The sequence below is a fragment of the Abramis brama genome (assembly GCF_963993115.1).
Source record: "Abramis brama genome assembly, chromosome: 1".
NCBI classification, from domain to species: Eukaryota; Metazoa; Chordata; class Actinopteri; order Cypriniformes; family Leuciscidae; genus Abramis; species Abramis brama.
Genome location: NC_139963.1, coordinates 26753061 through 26774867, shown reverse-complemented (window position 1 = coordinate 26774867; position 21807 = coordinate 26753061). Strand labels below are relative to the sequence as shown.

Here is a 21807-nt window from a genome sequence, read left to right as displayed (position 1 = left end):
ACACTGCCTGCATTTGCTCAGATGCATATAAAATATATATTTAGTATATAGAAGGGAACACATTTCTTTTTCGGTATTATATTGGTAAGGGTTGTGATCTGGCATGTATACATTGAATCTCTTCCATATAAATTCCTAGTAACAAAAGAGAAGTGAGATGGAGATGTGGTCTCTTGATTTGTCCATGCACAGCACGTCAGCAACATTAGTTTTCTTGTGGAAAAAGTACATGTGAAACTGTCCTCACCTGACCTGGGTAAAACTGGTTGTCCTTAAACAGTGTAGTACAAAGCAGACAAATGGAATCTGCTGTGGTTTTTACCAGAGCTTTTTATCCAGGAACCAAAGCACAGATCATTTGGCATTTGTATAGAAAGGAGGAAATAAAGCATTGAAATGAGAGGATCACTCAGCTGCTGTCCAGTCATGGTTCCCTTTGAGGATGTGTTGTTTCAGGTGAGAAAAGCTTTACAGGTTAGCCCTGGCCTGGTACACAATCTTCTCAGAGAACTGCACGAGGCCAACGTCTTTTCTACAAAGTATTACCAGTCTCTCTACAAGGATGGAGAAGTTGAAGAGCAGCGCTTGTGTGAAGTCGTTTGTAATGATGGAGAATATCTGGCCAGAAGACTCTCTTTACCTATCTGGCAAAACTGGGACATCAGCCAAGGCATCCTGGATTCAGCACTCAGAAAACTGGAAGATTTTGTTCCTTCTGGTGAGTTAACGTCTTTAAATGTTCTTTTTATTTCCCTTTTTTGTGTCTGCTTACCGTGTATTTATATTATTTATAACATTTATTTTACTTTAATGGCATTAATTTGGGCGGCAGTGGCTCAGTGGTTCATGTAGGTTGTCTACAAACCGAAAGGTTGGTGGTTCAATCCCCGGTTCCACTTGACCAAGTGTCGAGGTGTCCATGAGCAAGACACCTAACCCCAGCTGCTCCCGACGAACTGGATGGGGCATGGCTGACACCGCCGTCGGTGTATGAATGGGTGAATGTGAGGCAATGTAAAGCGCTTTGGTGGCCATAGGTCTGTGAAAGCGCTATATAAATGCAGTCCATTTACCATTTAATTGCTGAAGATTCATGGAACTTTTCCATTGCACAAAACTTTCTTTATAAAAAGGTTTGGTAACACTTTACAACACAGGTGCATTAATTTGTACTAATTCATGCTATGAACAGATTATCGTGAGTTAATGTATGACTAACTAAACCATTCATTAATGATTGCCACATCAGCAACTAATAAAGAGTCATTATGGATTAAATTCCCTATCAACATCTTATTTTGCTGCACATTATTTACATTTTCTTAATGTTCATGAACCAGCCAGAAGAAGATTCTCTGATTCTTCGAATAAATTTGGCCCCCATATTTAAAATGCGAACAATGTAATAGTATTTTTTTTTATTGTTATTTGCTTTTGCAATTAGTATTTGGATGAAGAACTTAATATAACTATGGTTGAGTCGCTGACATAGCTTACCCCGAAGCGTTTAACACTTTACCCTACAGCTGCAATTTTCGGGGCGAAATGCTTCATTGAATAATTCACAGCCAATACGAAGACAAAATCTGTTTTAATTTGTTTTGTTTGTTTTACCATGCATGATATGTATTTAAATGTGTATTATAGCAATACTAAGCAAATGTGGTCTTTTACATAACCCTGCCATGGAAAACTTACTTAAAAAAAACTATTTAACAAAAATGTTTATAATTTTCTCAGATACATTTCTCAATCACATGATGGACCCTTTTTCCCCACAATGCTGCATAAGACTTAACCCAGTCTCAGCACAGATTCATCCTAATTACAGTTGTGGTCAAAACTATTGGCACCCCTGGTAAATATGATCAAAGATGGCTGTAAAAATAAATTTGATAATTTTGATAATTGTTTAGCATTTTGATCATCAGTTTATCCTTTTGATCTTTTATTCAAAAAGTCCGCAAAAAAATCAAACCTTGAAGTAAAAGAATTGAAAGTGGAGTGTAAATCACATTATCAGGGTTCCCGCGGGGTCTTAAAAAGTCTTTAAAAGTCTAAAATTCGGAACTTTAAATTTAAGGCCTTAAAACGTCTTAAAAACGGACAGATTTTCATCTGCGGTCTTAAATTTCATTTAGTCAGGTCTTAAAAAGTGTTTACCCTCGTTTATTTCCAGAAACGCTGGCCGCAGAAAGTTATTACAAAGTAGCAAAAAAGTATCGAGTCGTAGCCTACGAAGCGGAGCTCTAGAGCAGGGGTCTCCAACACGTCGCTCGCCAAGAGGCCGTTCACATATCGCGTCTTTTGCGCGCTCAAGTTCGTTCAAATGTAGGCGCGCGGTAAGCGTGCTCATAATTGAAGCGACGCGCTCGTTTTTTTCCAGGCGCTGTCTGAAAGCTCAGTCAACAGGAAGGATGCGGGTGCACCCAAACACTACGGGTGTTTTTCTCTTCTCGGTAAATAAATCTTGTAGCAGAGCTACAACAAGCGTTTTTTGGTGGTGGAAATCTATTAGCCACTAAAATTCTTTGCAGGGCATGGTTGCATAGCAACGACAGACGCCAGACGGGAAAATAGGACCGAATTTTACTATTAATAATAAAAGATAAGCTAAAGTACATTGTAAATGTCAGTAATTTATCTTTTTTGACTCATTCTTTTTATAAAAAATTATTGAAAGTCTGAAATATGTGAGGTTTATCTTTTTCTAAAACCTTTTTTGTCAAACCTTTATTTTAACGTGTAAAATAAATTTTTAATGGTACCATTTTTAATGGTATTATTTTATTGTTTATGTAAACAAAAAGTGCATATTGATGCTAAATTTATTTGTTATTTCCTGGTTTTCGACATAAAACTTGGTGAATTAATTTCATTGTATAGTATTAATACTTTTTGAACATGATTCTGTGATAACCGTGATCATTTTTGTTACTATAATAATGAAATTAAATGTTCATGCCATTTCATCTCTAGTTATGATCAACTATGATCAACTAAAATCAACTAATTATGTGTTTTTTACAGTATAATATGCAGTTTTCTATAAAAAATTTATATCTGATTCTGTTCTTTTCTCTGACACGCTGTTGGGTGTGGAAGGTTACTAATGTGATTTATCTGTAAATTAAATTAATGCTTTTTCAATTACTGAATTCATTGAAATTAAATGAATTCTTTGATTTGAATATTTATTTGGTAATGCGTCGTGTAGGTCTTAAATTTCAATCTTTATGGTCTTAAAATGTCTTAAAAAGGTCTTAAATTTGACTTGCTGAAACCTGCAAGAACCCTGCATTATGAAATGACTGTTTTTCTTTAAAACTCGTAGGCCACAATAATTGGCAGGCACCCTTTTATTAAATACTTTTTGCAACCTCCTTTTGTCAAGATAACAGCTCTGAGTCTTCTCCTATAATGCCTGATGAGTTTGGAGAACACCTGACGACAGAGGTGGACAGTAACAAAGTACATTTACTTGAGTACTGTACTTAAGTACACTTTTTGAGTATCTGTACTTTACTTGAGTATTATCTTTTCTGGAAACTTTTTACTTTAACTTCACTACATTTGAAAGACAAATATCATACTTTTTACTCCACTACTTTTCTGTCAAGGTCCTTGAGTAGAAAGTAGTAACGTCAGTCAGGGGATGATTTTGGTTTGGAAATGAAAGTCGGGTTGACGTCAAAACCCGACGTCAGATTTACGTCATAACCCGACGTCAGATTTACGTCAGAACCCGACGTCAGATTTACGTTAGAACCCGACGTCAGATTTACGTCAGAACCCGACGTCGGACAGACGTTGGATTTTGGTTGGAAATGAAAGTCGGGTTGACGTCAAAGCCAAAAAACTAAGCCAAGGGCACTATTTGAGGGAACAGCCATTTGTGTGTCCGAAACCATTGTAGACGTTATTGAGTGACTTATTCAATCTCATATTCAATCCCACTACTGGAACTGTGTTCTAGAAATAAATGTGATATTGATATGAGGGCAGGCATAGATTCAGAGGCATACGGTACTGTAAGTATTACATTCAACAATGCAACAATAATAAAACAATGCATTGACATTTACTTTTTACTTTTGATACTTAAGTACTTTTAAAAACGAGTACTTCTGTACTTTTACTTAAGTAAGAATCGGTCTTTACAACTTTTACTTGTAACGGAGTAATATTTGACCAGTAGTATCTATACTTTCACTCAAGTAAGGAAGTTGTGTACTTTGTCCACCTCTGCCTGACGAGATCAGAGACCATAGGCCACTCCTCCATATCTCTCCAAGCCTATAACTTTCCGTGGTTTTCATCGTAGATGTGTGCTTACGCACAAGAGCTATATTTTGCGTATACACACACAAGTAAAACCATGCGTCTCCTCCCCGAACCATATACGGAGCTCACAACGCCTCGTTTTTCTATGCATATCCTCATCTGCATATCATTTGCATATGCATTCTCATCCACGTGATGCCATATTTTATCTAAAAATAATTTTTAGCCTATCCTTGCCTTGTTTTTGAATAAATAAATAAAATAATATAAAATACATGTCAGAGAAAGTTTTTCTCAATCTTTTCCACTGGCCAAATAGTAATTTTAATTGATTTTAATGGAAACAGATATAGCCCTTGTTATTATTATGCACAGCATCCCACTGGAAAAGTGTTCAAAAGCATCGCATCCACTACAAATATTTCTGTTTATTGAATATAATTTGTTTTTGTAACTTCTCAGTAATGATTTCATGTCATTTAAGTGTTTAACTCCATTAATGAGTGCCATTTAATCTAAATGTTTATATCAGAAGTAGTTTAAATCATTATTTTATTTATTTAAACTGTCATTGTGAACATGCACTGTATTTATGATTAGGACTCATAATGAAGATTTGCAGTTTTACTTCATCTGCCATTAGACATGCGTCAGTTTCACTAAACGGCCCAACGCGCTCGCTGGCGCGGATTTTTGATGTTTGTTTTGGATCGTTGTCCTGATGGAAGATCCAACCACGACACATTATAAGATTTCTAGCAGATGTCGTCAGGTTTTGATTTTTTTATCTGCTGGTATTTGCTTGAATCCATGATACCATGTATCTGAACAAGATGTCCAGGACCTCCAGCAAAAAAAAAAAAAAGGCCCACAACATTGAAGATCCAGCAGTATATTTAACCGTGGGCATGGGGTACTTTTTATCACCCCCAAAAAAATCTTTTTTTGTTTCACCTGACCATAGAATCCGGTCCCTTTTGAAGTTCCTGTCGTGTTTGTTTTTGGATGAACAAGGAGGATTTTTCTTGAAACCCTCCCAAACAAGTGGTGATGTAGGTGCCGTTTTATTATTATTATTATTATTTTTATTATAGGCTTTCATAAGACTCAGATAATCTCTGCAGTTCTCCATCTGTGATCCTTGAAGAGTCTTTGGCCACTCAACTTTCCTCCTCGCCGTGCATTAAAACAATATAGACTCGCAGGCAGATTGGTAACATGGCAGATTGGTAACATGTTTAGTTGATTGGAACTTCTTATTTCCCTGATGGTGGAAATGGGGATTTTCAATGCTAAAGCTATTTTCTAACAGCCACTTTCTATTTTGTGAAGCTCAGCAATCTTTTGTTGCATCAGAACTATATTCTTTGGTTTTACTCATTGTGATGAATGATTAGGGTATTTTGGCCTTTGTGTTTCCTCATATTTATACTCCTGTAAAACAAGAAGTCATAGCTAGACAAAAGTTTCATGTTCCTAGGCACCCTGGTGTGCTAAATAATCTTAATGAGAATATACTTCAGAGATATTTTACTCATAAAAAAAATCTAGGGGTGCCAATAATTGTGGCCAACATGTCGCATATTACGTAATGTGATTTACCCATCCACTTTCAATTCTTTTACTTCAATGAAAGGTTAGATTTTTGCAATTCTTGCAAAGACTGTCTCTTACAGTTTTGAGTACAGTAGCTACTACAGGAGGGTGTGAATAAACATTTAAAACAACACTGCAGGATACTAGTTCTATATATAAATACTGACCACATTTGCACTCAAACAAAAGAAAAGTGTCAATGGGGTTCTAAATAGAACTATAGGATTCTTGATTAAAATTTAAAGAACAATTCATGGCAAAAAGGTTCTGTATAATGACAAATATCTTAAATGATTGTATAATCCCATGATGGGAACCCCTAAAAGGTTCTATATATGAACTGTCTGACAGAACCCGTTAAGGTGCTATAGTTTTGCAACAGTAATAGTGCTTGACAGGATGCACCTGTAACTCGATCTCTCACATATACTAGAGTTGCTTTCTAAGCAAGCTGTTATGTGTGGCATGGAGTCAGTGAGGATTGCTGATTAAAAATAACACAGAAAGATGTCAGAATTCAACCCAAAGAAGCCACTGTAATACATTTCCTTCTTCAATATACAATATGAGTTGACTGTGAGACATTGTACTGTAAGATGTGTCACCAGCAAACCAGGCAAGTCTGTGAGACGGTTTCTATTGTGGGATAGTTTCTACTATGGGCAGTACTGATTAAAAAAACTAAAGCAAACAAAGTTGTCATACCAGTCTGCGTGCTTTCATTTTAGGTGGAGGGTGGCATGAGATGTTATCTTTTGTTTTGGAGCTGGGAACTTCACTGTAAATGGCAGGATTGCAGAGGGGTTGTTGGCATTCACAGATTCAACAGGTTTCCGGAAATCATGGCATAAACAGGTGGTTTATAAAGACCAGTGTGTGTGAAGAAAAAAAAAAGAAAAGGTCACAACAGACAATGGAAAATACCTGCCTCTCCAGGGTGCAGCATTATCACATAGGAGTGCCAGGCTTATAACGTATTGACTACGTAGTGATTGAGTTTTTTCAGCTTATTAACAAACAAGATACATATTTTAGAGTTCCTTACCGTATGTCATTAAATTATATAATGTTAATACATAAACCTCTTAACGTGTTTGTTACTGTAAAATATACTAATATTAACACAGTTGATACAATGTAAGGTCACATGATTACTTATAAAGACAGATCACCATCAGGGTAAAACACATGACAGTAAAATAATTCAGTAGATATTATATATCATTATCATCATCATCTTCATGCACTCAGAATGAATACATTTTCTAAACGATAGAGGGAGGTGAGTTTGGGTTTCTGCCTAACCAAACCACCCTCTTTCTCATACTGAAAGTAAAAGTGTGCAGAGACAGTGCAGCCTGTTTTGGTGTTTGCCAGACTATGCCTTACCACAGTGTAATCTGAGGACACGTCGTGCGCAATAAGGATAATTTTCTTCACAACTTTAATGTAATGGATAAATAATTCTGAGTAAACATGGACTGTATCAGTGGAACAGGTGAAGTTAAAAGATTTTCATTTATTATAGACTACAGTTAAATTATGTAATGCGTTTTCAGCAAAGGCTGATTTTCTTCACAACTTTAATGTAATGGATAAATAATTCTGAGTAAACATGGACTGTATCAGTGGAACAGGTAAAGTTAAAAGATTTTCATTTATTATAGACTAGGCTACAGTTAAATTATGTAGGCTACCTAATGCGTTTTGCGTCGTACTTATTTTACTTTGCTCCATAAAACCAGTAATTTGTATTACAAAAGAAATTTATAATTTGAATCGTCAGGTCAGACAAATATTTATATATCCGAAACGGGGTTTTCCCCCTCGCAATTTTTTTGCGGAAAGCGCGCGCTTCATGCACAGCATCTTGCGCGTCCACGCTACTACGATGCCCACCTCGTGAAATTGTAACGGCATATTTATGTCATGATTAAAAACATTTAATATATTGTGTCACTGTGTTACAACAGATGCTGAATTGCAAAATATTGTCTCAGACCCAATGTCTGAACTCTTACCTGGTGAGTAGCCTATATGCAGTTATTTTAACGTGGTAAACAAATGTAGCCCTATTTGGCATTTGAGCAAATTGAGCAAGTTTACAAATGATATTTCCCTTTTGTTTTCACAGATAATGTCCTCTTAGAATATCTTGAGTCCATTCAGAGTGAATCTGAAGAAGCTTTATTTGGTCAGTTTCACACATTACCCACATTTCATTGTGCAAATAAAAGCTGTAGGCCTATGTCATGAAGGCTATAAATAATTTCCTTCCTTGTCTTGGCAGATCCCAACTTCCTTGAAAACCTCAGTTTTCTATGTAAGACTCCCTAACATAATATTGTTTGAATAGAATTATATTTTTAAATAATATTTTTGGAATTGAAGGGGAACCAATGCATGTTTGTTAATGCATTTGCATCACATTGTTTTATTCGAAAAATAAAGTTAAATACATTTTGTAATGTCTTTCACATCTGCTTTACAAACAACAGTTGACCCTGACACAATTTGCACACAACCTAGCCAAGCACTAGGTCAAGAAAATGCTTCTTTGACAAACAAAAGCTCAAGAAAGCGAAAAGGTAATGTTATTTTCTCTTATGTTCTCATATGAAATACCTGTATTGAAATTAGTAAGTAAGAGGTATGTTTTCTATTGATAGTTGATTCACCTTCAAACAAAACCCGCACGGATACTGATGGCAAACCCTTGTACAAACGCAACAAAAAAGGTAATTCAAACATCACAATGTAGCATTATACAATCATTGTAATGGTTTAATGGCCAGAACCAGAAGTGTTGAATTATTTAACTCCCAAACTAGTTTTAAACATAGGGCTCTTTTTTTACTTCTGTTTTAAGTAACACAATTTGTGTGTGTATATATTGTTTTTAGAACTTAAAAGAAAGGAAACATATTTGTTATTAATGCAGCTCTCTGTAGCAATGAAACCACAAATGAAACAATGATGCAAACCAAAAGCATGTCTTTGTTACAGCAACAGCGTGCCCTGAAAGCCCCTCAAGAGGAAAGACGCCCACCATTACATCTCAGAGTAATTTCCAGTTGAGCTCAAACACGTTCCAGAATATTTTACGTATACCATTCAGACCCCTTCCTCTGCCATCTAGTGGTGAGTTTTGTAGGTTTTTTTTATTTTCATATTGTAAAAAAAAACTAGGCCTTGGCTTTGAACATTGACTATGACTCTTTGGATCACTCAGGTGGTTCAGCACTACAGTTCATCCAGAACATCTGCCCTTTTACGCCGCCTCTGATCGGCACTGTGGTTCCGACATGGCCCACGTATGTGCTTGGTGAGTCAACTGCTATCATCATCAAACAGCTGCATGTGCCTGTATGTTCTTTAATTCTTTTATTCACTTGATCTCTCCTTTCACATCCAATCTATGCAGTGTCGCCCCAACATGTGAGTCCAGGCACTCAGATACTTCCACTTTCACCTGGTAAGTTAAAAAAAGATGTTGTCTCATGGATAATTAAGCCTCTTTGGCATGGGTTGTCAAGTCTGCAGTTTTCCTGTGGAGTTGGGCTACTTTTAGACTGTTGACGTGGATAAAAGGATAAATGTGCATAAACTGTATTTGACTGAAATGCTTGTATTAATATCTATTATACATTTTACATTCTTCCACCAATGATAAAACTATGCTAGATGATGAGTTTTGTGAGGGAGGGCCACTGGTAGGGTACAAAAATAGACTGTTTATGATTACTCCTATATAGTGATTTGTATTTTATACATATAAAAAATTTTATTTTAGTTTGGATGTTTGGGATTGGGTCATTGTGGTAGTTTTGGGCTATTTTTGATTGGACATCGAGTCAGATTTGTTTTTAGCAATACTGTGGTGTGTAGTAAAAGAATTCTTTCTTTTCCAGCTGATGGCACAGTTGCCCCACCAGAGCTCACGGTTTCAGTACTCCCAGTCGGCTCATCCTCAGACCGTGCATGCACGGGTTTGCCATCAGTATCTGTAGACACACTCTCTCCTATAAAAGGTGAGTTCAGGGTTTGAGGACAGAAAATGTGTGTCTGTGCTTGGTTACTGCTTCGTATTCTGTTTCAAAAATAGCGGAAACCTTTGCACAGGTTTCAAGAGTCATTTGCTTCTTTGACAAGAATAAATATTAATACAGATAAATATTTACACGTGTAGTTTTGTGCATGCTCATTTTATGTATAATCCTCAGTTCTAAAGCACTCCAACTGACCATTAGCCTGGATGCCAGCCGAACTTAGCCCAGCCCACAACATTTGAGGTCGGGAAGTTCGGTCTGGACTTGATGCGATGTGGACATAGACTTAATACATGCATAGACGCCCTTTTGGCAGCTCTCAACACCTCTGCGCTGTAAACAAATGCAAGTAAATGGGTGAGCTGCGGTTTCTCTGGATAAAAACAAAAATAATGTTTACTTTTATCAACCGATTTCAGTGGATTGTACGTGGTGTACAAAAAGTTCCATCTCTAGTTATTTAAAATCTCGATAGTTAGACTTATAAAGTATTTTTTTAATAAGGAATTGTCAATGTATTTGGCTTTTTATTCTTGGATAAGAATTGTGAAGACCCATAATACTGAGAAATAATTTAATTTTCACATTCAATGAAATAAAGTTTTCTTATTGTGGAAAAAGCATTTTCTGTCTTTGACCCGATTTTAGCAATAACAAAGATAACTGATGGATCCTTTATGGTAATACATATGATATGGTTACAACTACAGTGCAATGCAAATAGTAAATATAAGATAAAGTGAGAAGTAATAGTAAATAGTTTAGTGTATAATCAATAAAATAAACCGTATACAGCAAATAAAATAGTAATGTATAATAGTATAATTATATAATATCATAAGTACAATAATATAATAATAATAATATATTGATAATAGTATATCGTTTATACACAATACTATTATAATAGCAATAGACTATGAAATATCAATTACAGAATATAAACAATAAAAAATAATAAGTTAAATAGTGACTAGTGAATAGTACAATAATTTAACAGCATAACTATAATAGATTGATAATCGCAAGTGGTATAATATTATAATAACAATAATAATAATAATAACAGCAAATACAATGTAATATCAATTGCAGAATAATATAGACAATATGAACAAATATGAAACATTATAATACTGACATTTAACAAAAAGAGACAGGGTTGTGTCATTTTATTTTATGTAGGCCTACATACAGTGAAGAGAATGTAGGCTATAGGCTATATAAAATATTTTATATATTTAAAAATATTCTTACATGGGCTATATAAAATAAAATGACACAACACTGTCTCTTTTTGTTAAATTTCAGTTTTATTGATCAATAGCCATTATAAAAGTATAAGTAGCCTAAAGGTATAAGAACGAAGCTAAACGAGTCAAGAAATAAAGTAAACGATTCAGTCAAACATTCAGTAGGCCACAACGTTAAAGTTAAATAGCCTAAATATATAAAGTTATGAAACTTCACTTTGCCCTCAGCCAAAACGATTTGCCAGGGAACAAATTATAGATTGAGACCAAAGATCGCCCGTTAGATATACACAAGACGAATTATATGTCATGTTTAACCACTAGACTAGAGACATCTGAGCCAGCGGCAAACGTTAAGGTTAAAGCACTAGGCGAGGTAAGGCTGTTCCAGGCGGGGCACATGAGCGTTGAGCGCCCGGTGATCGCATGGATCTCACAACTCCGAAACCGTCAGATACATTTTTTAATAGGCGCTGTCTTTATAAATAAACCACATATTTGAGGTTTAAACAACTACATTCTCGACTGAAAAACTCTTAAAACTACATTTCGTGACACAATAAACAGTAGTAGCCTACTTTTAAATTTCGCGGCCTTTCTCCTCTGAAAATAAAAAATAATAAATGAAATAGTGACAACAAGTACCTAACGTTACCCGAAACGAGTAGCTGCTACTTGTCATAAAAGTCGGTTTTAAGAAAATATAGATGAATATTTAGATTTCAGGAAATTCACGTTATAATATAAAATATAATATAAGCTAAAACTATAATATAAATCATGGCAACTCATGTTTCAACTTTCACAGCTAAGTTAACTAAGTTAGCGACATCGCTAGTTAAATAAGTCAGACTGACTGACTATTACTAAGTTAATTATATAATGACCAAATACAACCAGAAACAAATGTTCAGTCTTGCTTGTGAAAGGTGATTCCCCGAGACCTGTTTTCAGTTATGCGGCGATTTGTACAGCCCCAAGCAGCACACACACATTTTTCTCAATTTCCGTTATGCGAGTTATGGAAAATTTGCCCTCCGCCGTTGACGTACGATCCAGCGTAGATGTATTTATTATGTCTATGGGTGTGGAGCAACTATGCTCGACTTTTTTTTTATTGCAGAACTTACATTACAAGCTCAGGGAAGTGAAGCAAGGTTGTATCTCTTACAATATATCCTGGATTTGCATACAGCACATTATGTAATTATACAAAAGAAAAGAAAAGAAAAGCATAGCAACAAAGTCATATCTTTGAATAAATCATCATAATGCATCAAAAAATGTGCACTTTTTTTGTTATTTATAAGTCTAAGGGATGAAATAAAATAAGGTCAGGAAGAAAAAGAGGGAAGCTCAAAGGAGACTTAAGCCATTTTTGCTTGTGGATGAAGAATTTTGCATACAAGGAAATTAACAACATGTTTAAGGGACATCAGCTTTGGGTTTTCATAATAAAAGATAACCTCTTTGAAAATGAAGGTGTGGGTCACATTTGTAGGGCCAAAAACAAAAGCACTTAATTCAGCCCAAAATCTATTGGTTACATTACACTCACAAAATAAATGGGTGACAGTTTCCTCAACAAAACCACAAAAAGAGCAAGTCTCATCAATATCAGAATATTTAGAGATGGATGAGTTAATAGGATAGATTTTATGAAGGATTTTATAATGCATTTAATCTCCAAATTACGTTTGTTACAAGGGATCCCCAATAGAATTTATCCCTTGGAGTAATCTTTCTCTTCATTTGAAAAATTATGAGAATATGTCTGTTGTTGCATTTTCGATCTAAAAACTCACATTCTGACTAGAATCTGAGTATGACGACACAGGCTGACGTCAGGCTGACTGACCATTGCACAAAAAAAGAAAAAAAGAAAAGTGATTTATATATTCCTCTTCATGAGCATTGCCTATGAACTCATAGGTTTAGATCAAGGCAAAAGCTTGAATAAGGCTGCATGTGTTAAAGCAGATTCATAAAAACTGCTAGTACAACACTGTACATCACTACAGTAGGCCTACGTTAATTTGTCCCATTTGTTTTTTCATAAATTTTATTCTCAGACTCATACCCAAACTTCAACCCCCCCAATGTTCAAACCAAATCTACGCCCTTGTGTACATGTATCTGATTTAGTTTGTATTAGCCTTATTTTGTATTTTATTCTTGTTGTATTATAAGAATAAAAAAAAAACAAGTATGGTAGGTCAATTAATAGTGACAGAATTTATTGCTTGTTTGTTTTGCGAATTACAGAAGGAAACCCACAAAAGAACACTGATTCCCCACCTTCCAAAACCGAAAGGAAAATCCGCCCAGAAGCACCTGGTAAGAAACCTATTTAATCATTGTGTAAGCCTGAATAACTTTATTAGACTGTGGGAAACATGATAAATGTTTGTTTTACAGAATGTGTTAAAGACTACATACTTCGCGTAAAGTCCCACGCAAGAGATGTCTGCTGCACTATGCGTGGGGGAATGGGAATGGAATCACACTACGTGGATGTGCATCTGATCCAGAGGAAACTCCTTATCAAATCTGGAAAGAATGCAAACAAGTGCTTAGAAAAAGAACTGGTCATCCTCAGTGATTCAGAGCGAAAGAAAGCAAAGTTGGACAGAAGTCAGTTGTTTTGTAGCAGTGATTCCAGACCAAAACAATCTGTCGCCCTCCTCGGAAAAGCCGGAGTGGGGAAAACCACGTTCATTCAGCGTTTATGCTTGGACTGGGCGAACGGCAGCCTGCCTCAATTTCAGTTTGTTTTTTTGCTGAACTTTAAAATTTTAGACCTCACACAATCTAACTACAGCTTGAAAGGTTTACTGTTCGATTTGTCTACATCTCCTCGCTGTGAGGACTCAGATTCTGTGTTCAAACACATTCTGTCCTGCCCTGATGAAGTTCTCATTATCTTTGACAGCTTTGATCACATTAAAGACTTTGAGGGGCTTCTTCAGTCCCCTGCTAAATCACCCACAGACACTAAATACACCATCAAGCAGCTGTTTTCGGGTTTGTTCCAAAAGGAAATCCTCTCGGGCTGCACGATTCTCATCTCCACAAGGCCTAAAGACGTTTTAAATCAGGTGCTGCGAAAAATCGACAGCCTTTTGGAGCTCGGTGGCTTCTCTCCTGAAGACATCGAGTTGTATACATCAAAATATTTTGGGGATTCTTCCCTCCAAGGGAGTGCACTAAAAAAGATTAAGAGTCAAAGCTACATATTCAGTTTATGCTCCAACCCGCTACTTTGTTGGACTACCTGCTTCCTGCTTGAGCACCAAGACAGTCGCGGTGATGGTTTGCCTTCAACCCTCACAGACTTGTACCTCAGAGTGACCTCCAAACATCTGCAATTGGCTATTCCTGGAAACGGCTCATTATGCAAGAAGAAACAGCCAGACATCCCACAATTGTGCAAAATGGCATGGGAGGGATTTAAGAATCACAATACACATGCAAACCCTGGCAGTTCAACAGAGCTGCTGGGCTGCGGTCTTAAAAGTGGCATACTTGTATCCTACGAAACATCTGAACGCCAAGAAAACCACTTTGCAGACCTCTTCACTCAGAACCTCCTGGGCGCTTTGCACTTGGTGCAATCTAAACAGATGAATGAAAAAATGGTGGTGGCAAACTGCATAGTCCAGCAGAAGAAACGAAAGGTTCAGGGAGAGTCGCAGGATGTGGTGCAGAGGTTTGTCACTGGATTGGTCTTCCAGAAGGCACCTGACGGAGGAAGCATCCTGGACAGCAGTATCAACATAAAGGCCAAAAGAAAGGCAGTTGAAGCCCATCTGGAGAGAATGAAGCCTAAAGATTTGGTTCCTGCCAGGTTATTAGAACTGTTTCATTGTGTTTATGAGACCAACAGAGCCAAATTTGCCAAACTGCTGTTAAAAAACCTGCCTGGCAATCTGTCATTCTGTGGGGCGCAGCTTTGCCCTTCAGACGTGTATGTCATATGCCATCTCCTCCGGCAAGCCAGCGCAATGAAGCGGACCTTCTCCATTAACCTGCAAGATACATGCATTCCCATCAGTGGCCTGAAAGAGCTTGTGGGACTCAAATGTATCAAATCATTCTGGTGAGAAACTGCATTGCTAAAAGAAGAGTTCACCTAAAAAAATGAAAATTGTCATCATTTATTCACCCTCCACCCACAACCTGTGTGTGAAAATACAAAAATAGAAAAGTTGAAGATTGTTTTAATTCTAATGCAATTACAATGACAGAAAACTGGAGCTTTCAAGCTTCAAAAATGATGTAAAAGCACCTTAAATGTAGTCTATATGATTCGTGTTCTCTATTCCAAGTCAAACAAAAGCTTGTGTGATGATCAGACCGAAATTCAAGTAGTTATTCATTGAGTCAGAACGATTTTAGAAACGGCACACAAGTTGTATTGTCCACTTCAATGATACTTCATATCCTCTTAGAAGACCTTTTCGAAGTTCATTTTAATTCCCTGGAAAACAGCAACGAAAACTTTTCTGCCTTTGTGTTCCACAGAAGCAAGGATGTTTGGAACAACATGAGCATGAGTAAATGACAGAATTTTCAGGTTTTATTGTATTTGTTTTTCCATTAGGGCACATACAGCAGACACCATTGGCTTATGGGAGGTTTTGCATCAAAGCAACGATGAACTGAACCTGAAAAAAGCCATTGAGAAATTCACCTTGAACCCATTCAAGGCAACACAAGTTTATCAGATAGAGAGCCTGCCTGGCCTTGTCCGAATTCACAGAGAGAAGAAGTTACCAAGGAGGTACAGCATCAGTTTTATTCCAATGACTATCATTGTTTGTCTGTTTTTCAATTCCAGTTGTGGCATAAAATGATGATGTTGATAAGGAAAATGGCTGTATTTTCAGTGAATTGGTTTCTGCACTGGATGAAGGTGTACCAGCACTCCAGCATCTGCAGAGACTAGAATTTGAGTATGCAAATCTCACTCTTATCTTTTCCTGCTCCTGCATTCATTATCCATTCAGTGTTGCTTATATTGGGTGGTGTGTTCTGCATTGTAGGCTTGGAGTCCAGAATGGCCCAGAACTTTTCCCTAAACTCATAGAGGTCCTACCTTCTCTGGAGTCTCTCCAACATCTGGAGTGAGTATTCTGTGGTGGATTTTGTCGCAAGTTGGATCAGAATAAGATTTTAAGATTTTTTTTTTTTTTTTGTATTTCAGTCTTGAGAAAAACCAAATAGGAGACTCTGGAGCTGAGAAGCTATCTGGCGTTTTACAGTTTTTGGCATGTCTGAAATTGCTGAAGTAAGTTTTGAAACATTTATGCCCTTAAATATAACACATTTAGTGTCTGGAAGACTCCATTTTCCACATGATTATAACCTGTAAAGGAACTGTGTCACAACTGAACTGACCAATGTTCCCACCACCCAGTCTGTCTCAAAACTTCATTGGAGATGCCGGTGTGGAGAAACTGGCTAAAGCTCTAGCCTCAATTCCTTCTCTACAGAGCCTCAGGTACAGTAACTCTCGGAAATAACTATATACTTATTAAATAAAACCTGAATTTTGGAACTGTTTATAAAAACCTCACTGTTTTGACACAATTATTCCACTTTCCTCACTTCTAGCCTGTATGGAAATGTGATTGCTGACAGTGGAGCTGAACACCTGGCTTTGGTTTTACCAGACATGAAATTCCTGCAGGACTTGGAGTAAGTACTTATCCAAATTAAGGTTAATCCTCGAAATAGATTTAAACAACAAGAACATTTATTTTGTTTCGGTAATTTAAGTATCTTAGTCATTTTTGACATTTGGTTTCTCTTTTGTTCTATTCTAATTGTCTTCAGTTCAAATAAAATGTAAGAAATGTTATTTTATTACATTATATTATATCTATGCATTTCTTGTTATTTACTTTTTAGTGTAAAGTTCAACAAGTTCACAGACATTGGAGCTACAAAGCTCAGTGCTGCTCTGAAAAACTGCAATGGAATGAAGTCTTTGGAGTGAGTGTCTAATCTTTAACATCATTTGGGATATTGGTCTGATAGGCCAGTACATTAACTTTTACTTGCATAACTTTCTTTCTTGTATTAGGTCTCAGATACTAGCATCTCTACTAACTAAGACTAAGCATCACATTTGAGCTAGTTGAAACACAGTCCAGAAGACAGACAGAAGTTAATCTCTAAAATCTGACCACAGTCACTAAGATTATGAATTATGTCCACTATCATTCATCATTGTATAGCTTTTATGCTTTTCATGAGATGCAAATGATCTTGTTTTTTCTTCTCCCTCAGGCTGTGGAATGACTGCATTCCATATGGAGTTTTTGAACACCTTCGTCTTCAAGATCCACGGATAAGATCACTTTGACACATTTTAAAATGGGCACATAATAGAGATTGTTACAATAAGCGAGGATTTTTGTTTTTTTACAAAAGCACCATTCATTATACAATTCATTAGTTCATCACACTAAACTGCTTCAAAAAGTTGTTCCACTTTCTCACTGAAATTACTTTACATGTGACTGATTTGCACTTTCTGAAATGTTTGTGGATATACTGTTTCTCAGCACTTACTGTAGTCTACTTATTGTTCTGTTGTTGTTTTTTACAATAAACTTTTTACAAAGTTCTATGAGTTTGGTTTTCATGATTGTCAGTTTCAGATAAATCAAACATATTTATAATGAATAAGGATAATTCAATTTGAACAAGTTATTACTATTCAGTTATGGCTATCTATCTATACAAGCTATCGTATGTAATGTTAATATATGTAAATACTACTTCTTACTTGATGGATACACAAAGAGTCATTAAATTGAGTTTTAAAGCTAGAGTAGGCAATTTCAGGGAAGTCCACTGTTAACAGTATGTTTTTGTAATATGGCAACAGATATTTGAAAGTCAAATGAGACACCATGGCAACACAAAAAGTGCAATTAATCATTTATTAAATATATATAGAGCGGGTAAGTGAAACTCAAATATATCATTTTCAGGCTGTCACAAATATGCGGTTTCAAAGAGAGTCTTTTAGAAAAAAACTCAAGAACACCCTGTTTGTCTCATGACGTATTGCTCATTTGAATAGTATTAAAGGGAATGAAACCATGCTGAGGCAGACCATGTACAAATAAGCGAGTTGTCTACAGTTAATAACAAGCCCTTGCAGGGCTGACACAGAATCCTGCTTGAGTGCTGAATGCCAAACTAAAAATAAATAGGCTAATGTGACATCTATATCCACAGTAGTGGTTTGTGCCCGAATTTGATCTCTGAAGAGACACTGACTGGCGGCTTCATGGCAAACCACATAGTGCGTTTGGCTTATCTGTTCCAGGTAAATATTCCATGTGGCACGGTTGCTTGCTTGCAGGTCAGTCCCCTGAACCTGGACAGCCTGTGGAGAAACGACAATTAATGCACATTTATTTTTTTGAGTATGAATCCATCTAAAAACTGACCTTAACATTACTTACTCATTCATGAAAGTCAGTTTTTGTATAATTTGACCACTGCAACATATTTTTATGTCTGCAGAGATGATATGCAGTTCCCTTTGACAATGGTTCTCCAGCCACCAAATGAATCGGCCAAATGACATCTTCCCCACAAAAGCTTCCACTGGGATTGCCATTCATAGTAGTTTATTCCAGATATCCCTCAAAAACATCCAGCTCAGTGTCTGTGTCATAGGGAATAGAGGCTGGGTCAGAGAGAACACCCAAATCCACCAGTGCCTGGTCCATATCCTCTGGCAAAAATACTATCCCTACATTAAGGACTATGTATTCCATTAAAAAGGCATAGTAAAGAATTAAGACATTGACAAAAAATAGGCCGAGATAAAACATATATGGAAGCTCGTTGATTAGCGATTCCACTGAATCTAACCGAGAGTAAATTGAGTGTGTCATAGACTCCAAAACATATGATTCAGTCTCATTGAACAGACTGAATGAATTGAAAGCATTTAAACAGTTTATATGAGACAGGTCAGTGCGGATCTATCCATTTCAATCAAAAACGCAGTGATGCAACTCCCTTTTCAGCAGTATCCCCCCTGCATTCCACTATACAGCAAATAAGTTAGTGAAGAACAGCATGTTTGAATATTACAAGGCCGCGCGGTGCTCTTTGACATTAGGACAAAAATATCCCGAATCCCTCTCAAAAGCCTAGCGATGCATACAATTCAGAAATAAAAGTCGTCCAGAGGCTCGCAGAAGCTTTATAACGCGTGAAAAACAAAACAAACGGCGCTTTCTCATGACTTCACCAAAACCCTTGAGTTCGCACGGAACTATGGGAAATTGAGTCCGCGATGGTCTAGTGACGCGATGCGAACTCGCTCCATCGACTTCAATAATAAACTACAAATCCCATAATGACATTGAGCGGACGTTTGGGCTGTCATGAGCGCTAGGTCGGCAGGTATGTTTTCATGTGAGGATTCTAGGCCTTCACTGCTGCGGATATGGGTTCATTCGCATAGCAAATTGTGTTAAAACATACATATTGGGAAATAACAGTATCTAAGAAAATGTTCGGCCGTTCAAGGAGTTGGGTCGGAGGACAGGGGAAGTCCAAAAACATTCATTCTTTGGATCATTTGAAGTAAGTTTTTATGGACCTTTTGCAGCTAAGTCCGCTAGCGCAGCTCGTGCAGTTTTAGCTTTTTAATTCAGCTGGTGAATGTCATTACTGTGGAAAGTCACTAATAGTCCATTTAGAAAATGTAAACATTTATATTACGCCTGACATAATTTATTTACGATGTTAAACGGAGCGCATAAGACCAAAACTGTCGGTAGCAGTCGTAGACTTGGTGTTAAAATCTAGTGAGCTGCCTACCAAGACATCATTTTGTGACATTGGGGTTGCTTATATGGTTCCTAAAAAAGCCCGTCTATGTAGATATCTCACTATTTTGAGCCATAGCTGTAGTTAACACACGGTTATATGATTTGGTGGGTTAGAATATTAAATACAGTTATCTGTTTTTATTAAATATATCACTAAAAGTAGTTTTCTATTACATAAATGGTTTATGGTTGTTACGATCTCAAATTCGTTACAAATAAATAAGTTAGTTGGTCATAATATGAAATATCTTGTGGCATTTAAGTAGTAACCTGTTTTATTAATATTTATTTAGGTATATGTACCATGTCCTAACAAAGAACACAACAGTGACTGACCACAACAGAAATCTGCTGGTGGAAACTATTCGCTCCATTACTGAGATTCTTATCTGGGGTGATCAGAATGACAGCTCTGTCTTTGAGTGAGTTTACATCTCTTTGTTATTCTTACATTTTAAGTGTTTCCACATGCTAGATGTGCAATCAAATGACAGTGTATCTAAAATGCAAAATCATATTTTCATGACTGTAAGCATCATCCTCTCTTTGTAGCTTCTTTTTGGAGAAGAACATGTTTGCGTTTTTCCTCAACATACTACGGCAGAAATCCGGACGGTATGTGTGTGTCCAGCTTCTGCAAACACTCAACATCCTTTTCGAGAACATCAGTCATGAGACTTCTCTCTGTGAGTAAACCCCCGGATGAAGTTAAAATTTGATGCCTTCTAACTTAATGTTTATGTCCTGAACATTTGTTCCTTTTCTTTTTAGATTACTTGCTGTCCAATAATCATGTTAATTCCATCATTGTGCATAAATTTGACTTCTCTGACGAGGAAATTATGGCCTACTATATCTCCTTTCTGAAGACTTTGTCTCTGAAACTCAACAACCACACAGTGCACTTCTTCTACAATGAGGTAAGGTGAATTTACTGGGGCAACCGTCATTTTTCAAATGACGGTTTATATACGGAAAGCAAAGGGGCTTTTCGCATGCATTCTGTGTGTAACAAACTACTTCCAGGAAGAACAGTTCACCGTGACTTTGTAAAACCGTGTTTCCTGTGTGTTCATCCAACTTGAGCAATTACGTTCTTTCATTTTGGACAAATGCAGGCCAACTGTAAGTTTACAACTGTTTAATGTGGATTGGAAGGTGACAGAAATGTTTCAGGGCTCCTTTGTATAGGGGGAAGTTATTGGTGTACTGTAAATGGTTGTATTTAACCATCATGTGTTCTTTATTCCGTGGCACCTTTGATGCTGTTAATCATTGGTGTCAGGAATGGAGAGGGCCTGCGTGGAAGGATTTGCTCTATGAGAGATCTGATGCTGCACTGATTGTAAATACGTTCTCCTAATGTAAAATTGAAGTTAAGATTGCTAAAGTATCATGTAAACCAATGCATGTTGCATGCCACTTACACAAAAAGACTTGTATAGAATCAGCTTGAATCTAGAATATAAACTCAGATCAGTGTAATGTATCTGAAGGACATTATAACAAAGCAAAGTTTTGGCAGTGACAACTGCATTCACTTGCTTGAGGAGCCACATGAGTCCCTATTGAACTCATTATGGTTGTGATAGTGAAAACCATAGCAACATTTTGGCATCTCGTGGTAAACAAGAAACATTGAAGGAGTTTAACTTGTATTGCTGACCGAACTAATGTAGCAAACAGAGACATTATTAGTAAATGAATTATCTAAATCTTGTTGCATGTTACATGTTCTTACTGTAGTAATAACAG

The 21807-nt window shown here is 36.6% G+C and overlaps 3 protein-coding genes across 9 annotated transcripts in view; 2 read left to right on the top strand and 1 right to left on the bottom strand.

Annotated features, from left to right (window-relative positions):
* Positions 1-286: 286 nt before the first annotated feature.
* ciita (class II, major histocompatibility complex, transactivator) lies at positions 287-17817 on the top strand. Of its 3 annotated transcripts, none has more exons than XM_084109863.1 (20): positions 287-718; positions 7854-7904; positions 8015-8074; positions 8171-8203; positions 8379-8468; positions 8550-8618; positions 8887-9021; positions 9113-9205; positions 9305-9355; positions 9792-9911; positions 13448-13519; positions 13601-15281; positions 15786-15965; positions 16072-16137; positions 16228-16308; positions 16389-16472; positions 16602-16685; positions 16799-16882; positions 17096-17179; positions 17477-17817. In XM_084109863.1, the coding sequence occupies exons 1-20, from the start codon at positions 397-399 to the stop codon at positions 17550-17552; spliced, it is 3516 nt and encodes a 1171-aa protein (XP_083965989.1). In that variant the 5' UTR covers positions 287-396; the 3' UTR covers positions 17553-17817. The 3 variants fall into 3 exon arrangements, with proteins under 3 accessions (XP_083965989.1, XP_083965991.1, XP_083965990.1); XM_084109865.1 differs by lacking the exon at positions 287-718 and adding an exon at positions 7209-7378; XM_084109864.1 differs by lacking the exon at positions 287-718 and adding an exon at positions 7412-7517.
* An 871-nt stretch (positions 17818-18688) lies between these two features.
* Positions 18689-19237, bottom strand: dexi (Dexi homolog (mouse)). The gene has a single exon (XM_084109929.1). It carries the CDS (start codon positions 19102-19104, stop codon positions 18835-18837), a length of 270 nt encoding a protein of 89 aa, XP_083966055.1. The 5' UTR covers positions 19105-19237; the 3' UTR covers positions 18689-18834.
* Positions 19238-19571: 334 nt separating this feature from the next.
* clec16a (C-type lectin domain containing 16A) overlaps positions 19572-21807 on the top strand; it is a 63760-nt gene continuing 61524 nt past the window's right edge. For all 5 annotated transcript variants that reach the window (XR_014605517.1, XR_014605518.1, XM_084109892.1 and 2 more), the window contains exons 1-4: positions 19572-19804; positions 20346-20474; positions 20605-20738; positions 20824-20972. Coding sequence is in view for 3 of the 5 variants with exons in the window: in XM_084109892.1 (XP_083966018.1) it covers positions 19731-19804; positions 20346-20474; positions 20605-20738; positions 20824-20972 (486 nt within the window). In the remaining 2 variants the exon portion in view is untranslated. The remainder of the gene's footprint in view (positions 19805-20345; positions 20475-20604; positions 20739-20823; positions 20973-21807) is intronic.

Excerpts from the sequence above, each read along its gene's own strand:
- ciita (XM_084109863.1), top strand. The coding sequence starts at position 397 with ATGAGAGGATCACTCAGCTGCTGTCCAGTCATGGTTCCCTTTGAGGAT. Across the intron at positions 8,204-8,378 it reads TGAAAACCTCAGTTTTCTAT|TTGACCCTGACACAATTTGC; the intron begins GTAAGACTCCCT and ends TACAAACAACAG. Across the intron at positions 17,180-17,476 it reads AATGGAATGAAGTCTTTGGA|GCTGTGGAATGACTGCATTC; the intron begins GTGAGTGTCTAA and ends CTTCTCCCTCAG.
- dexi (XM_084109929.1), bottom strand. The coding sequence starts at position 19,104 with ATGACACACTCAATTTACTCTCGGTTAGATTCAGTGGAATCGCTAATC.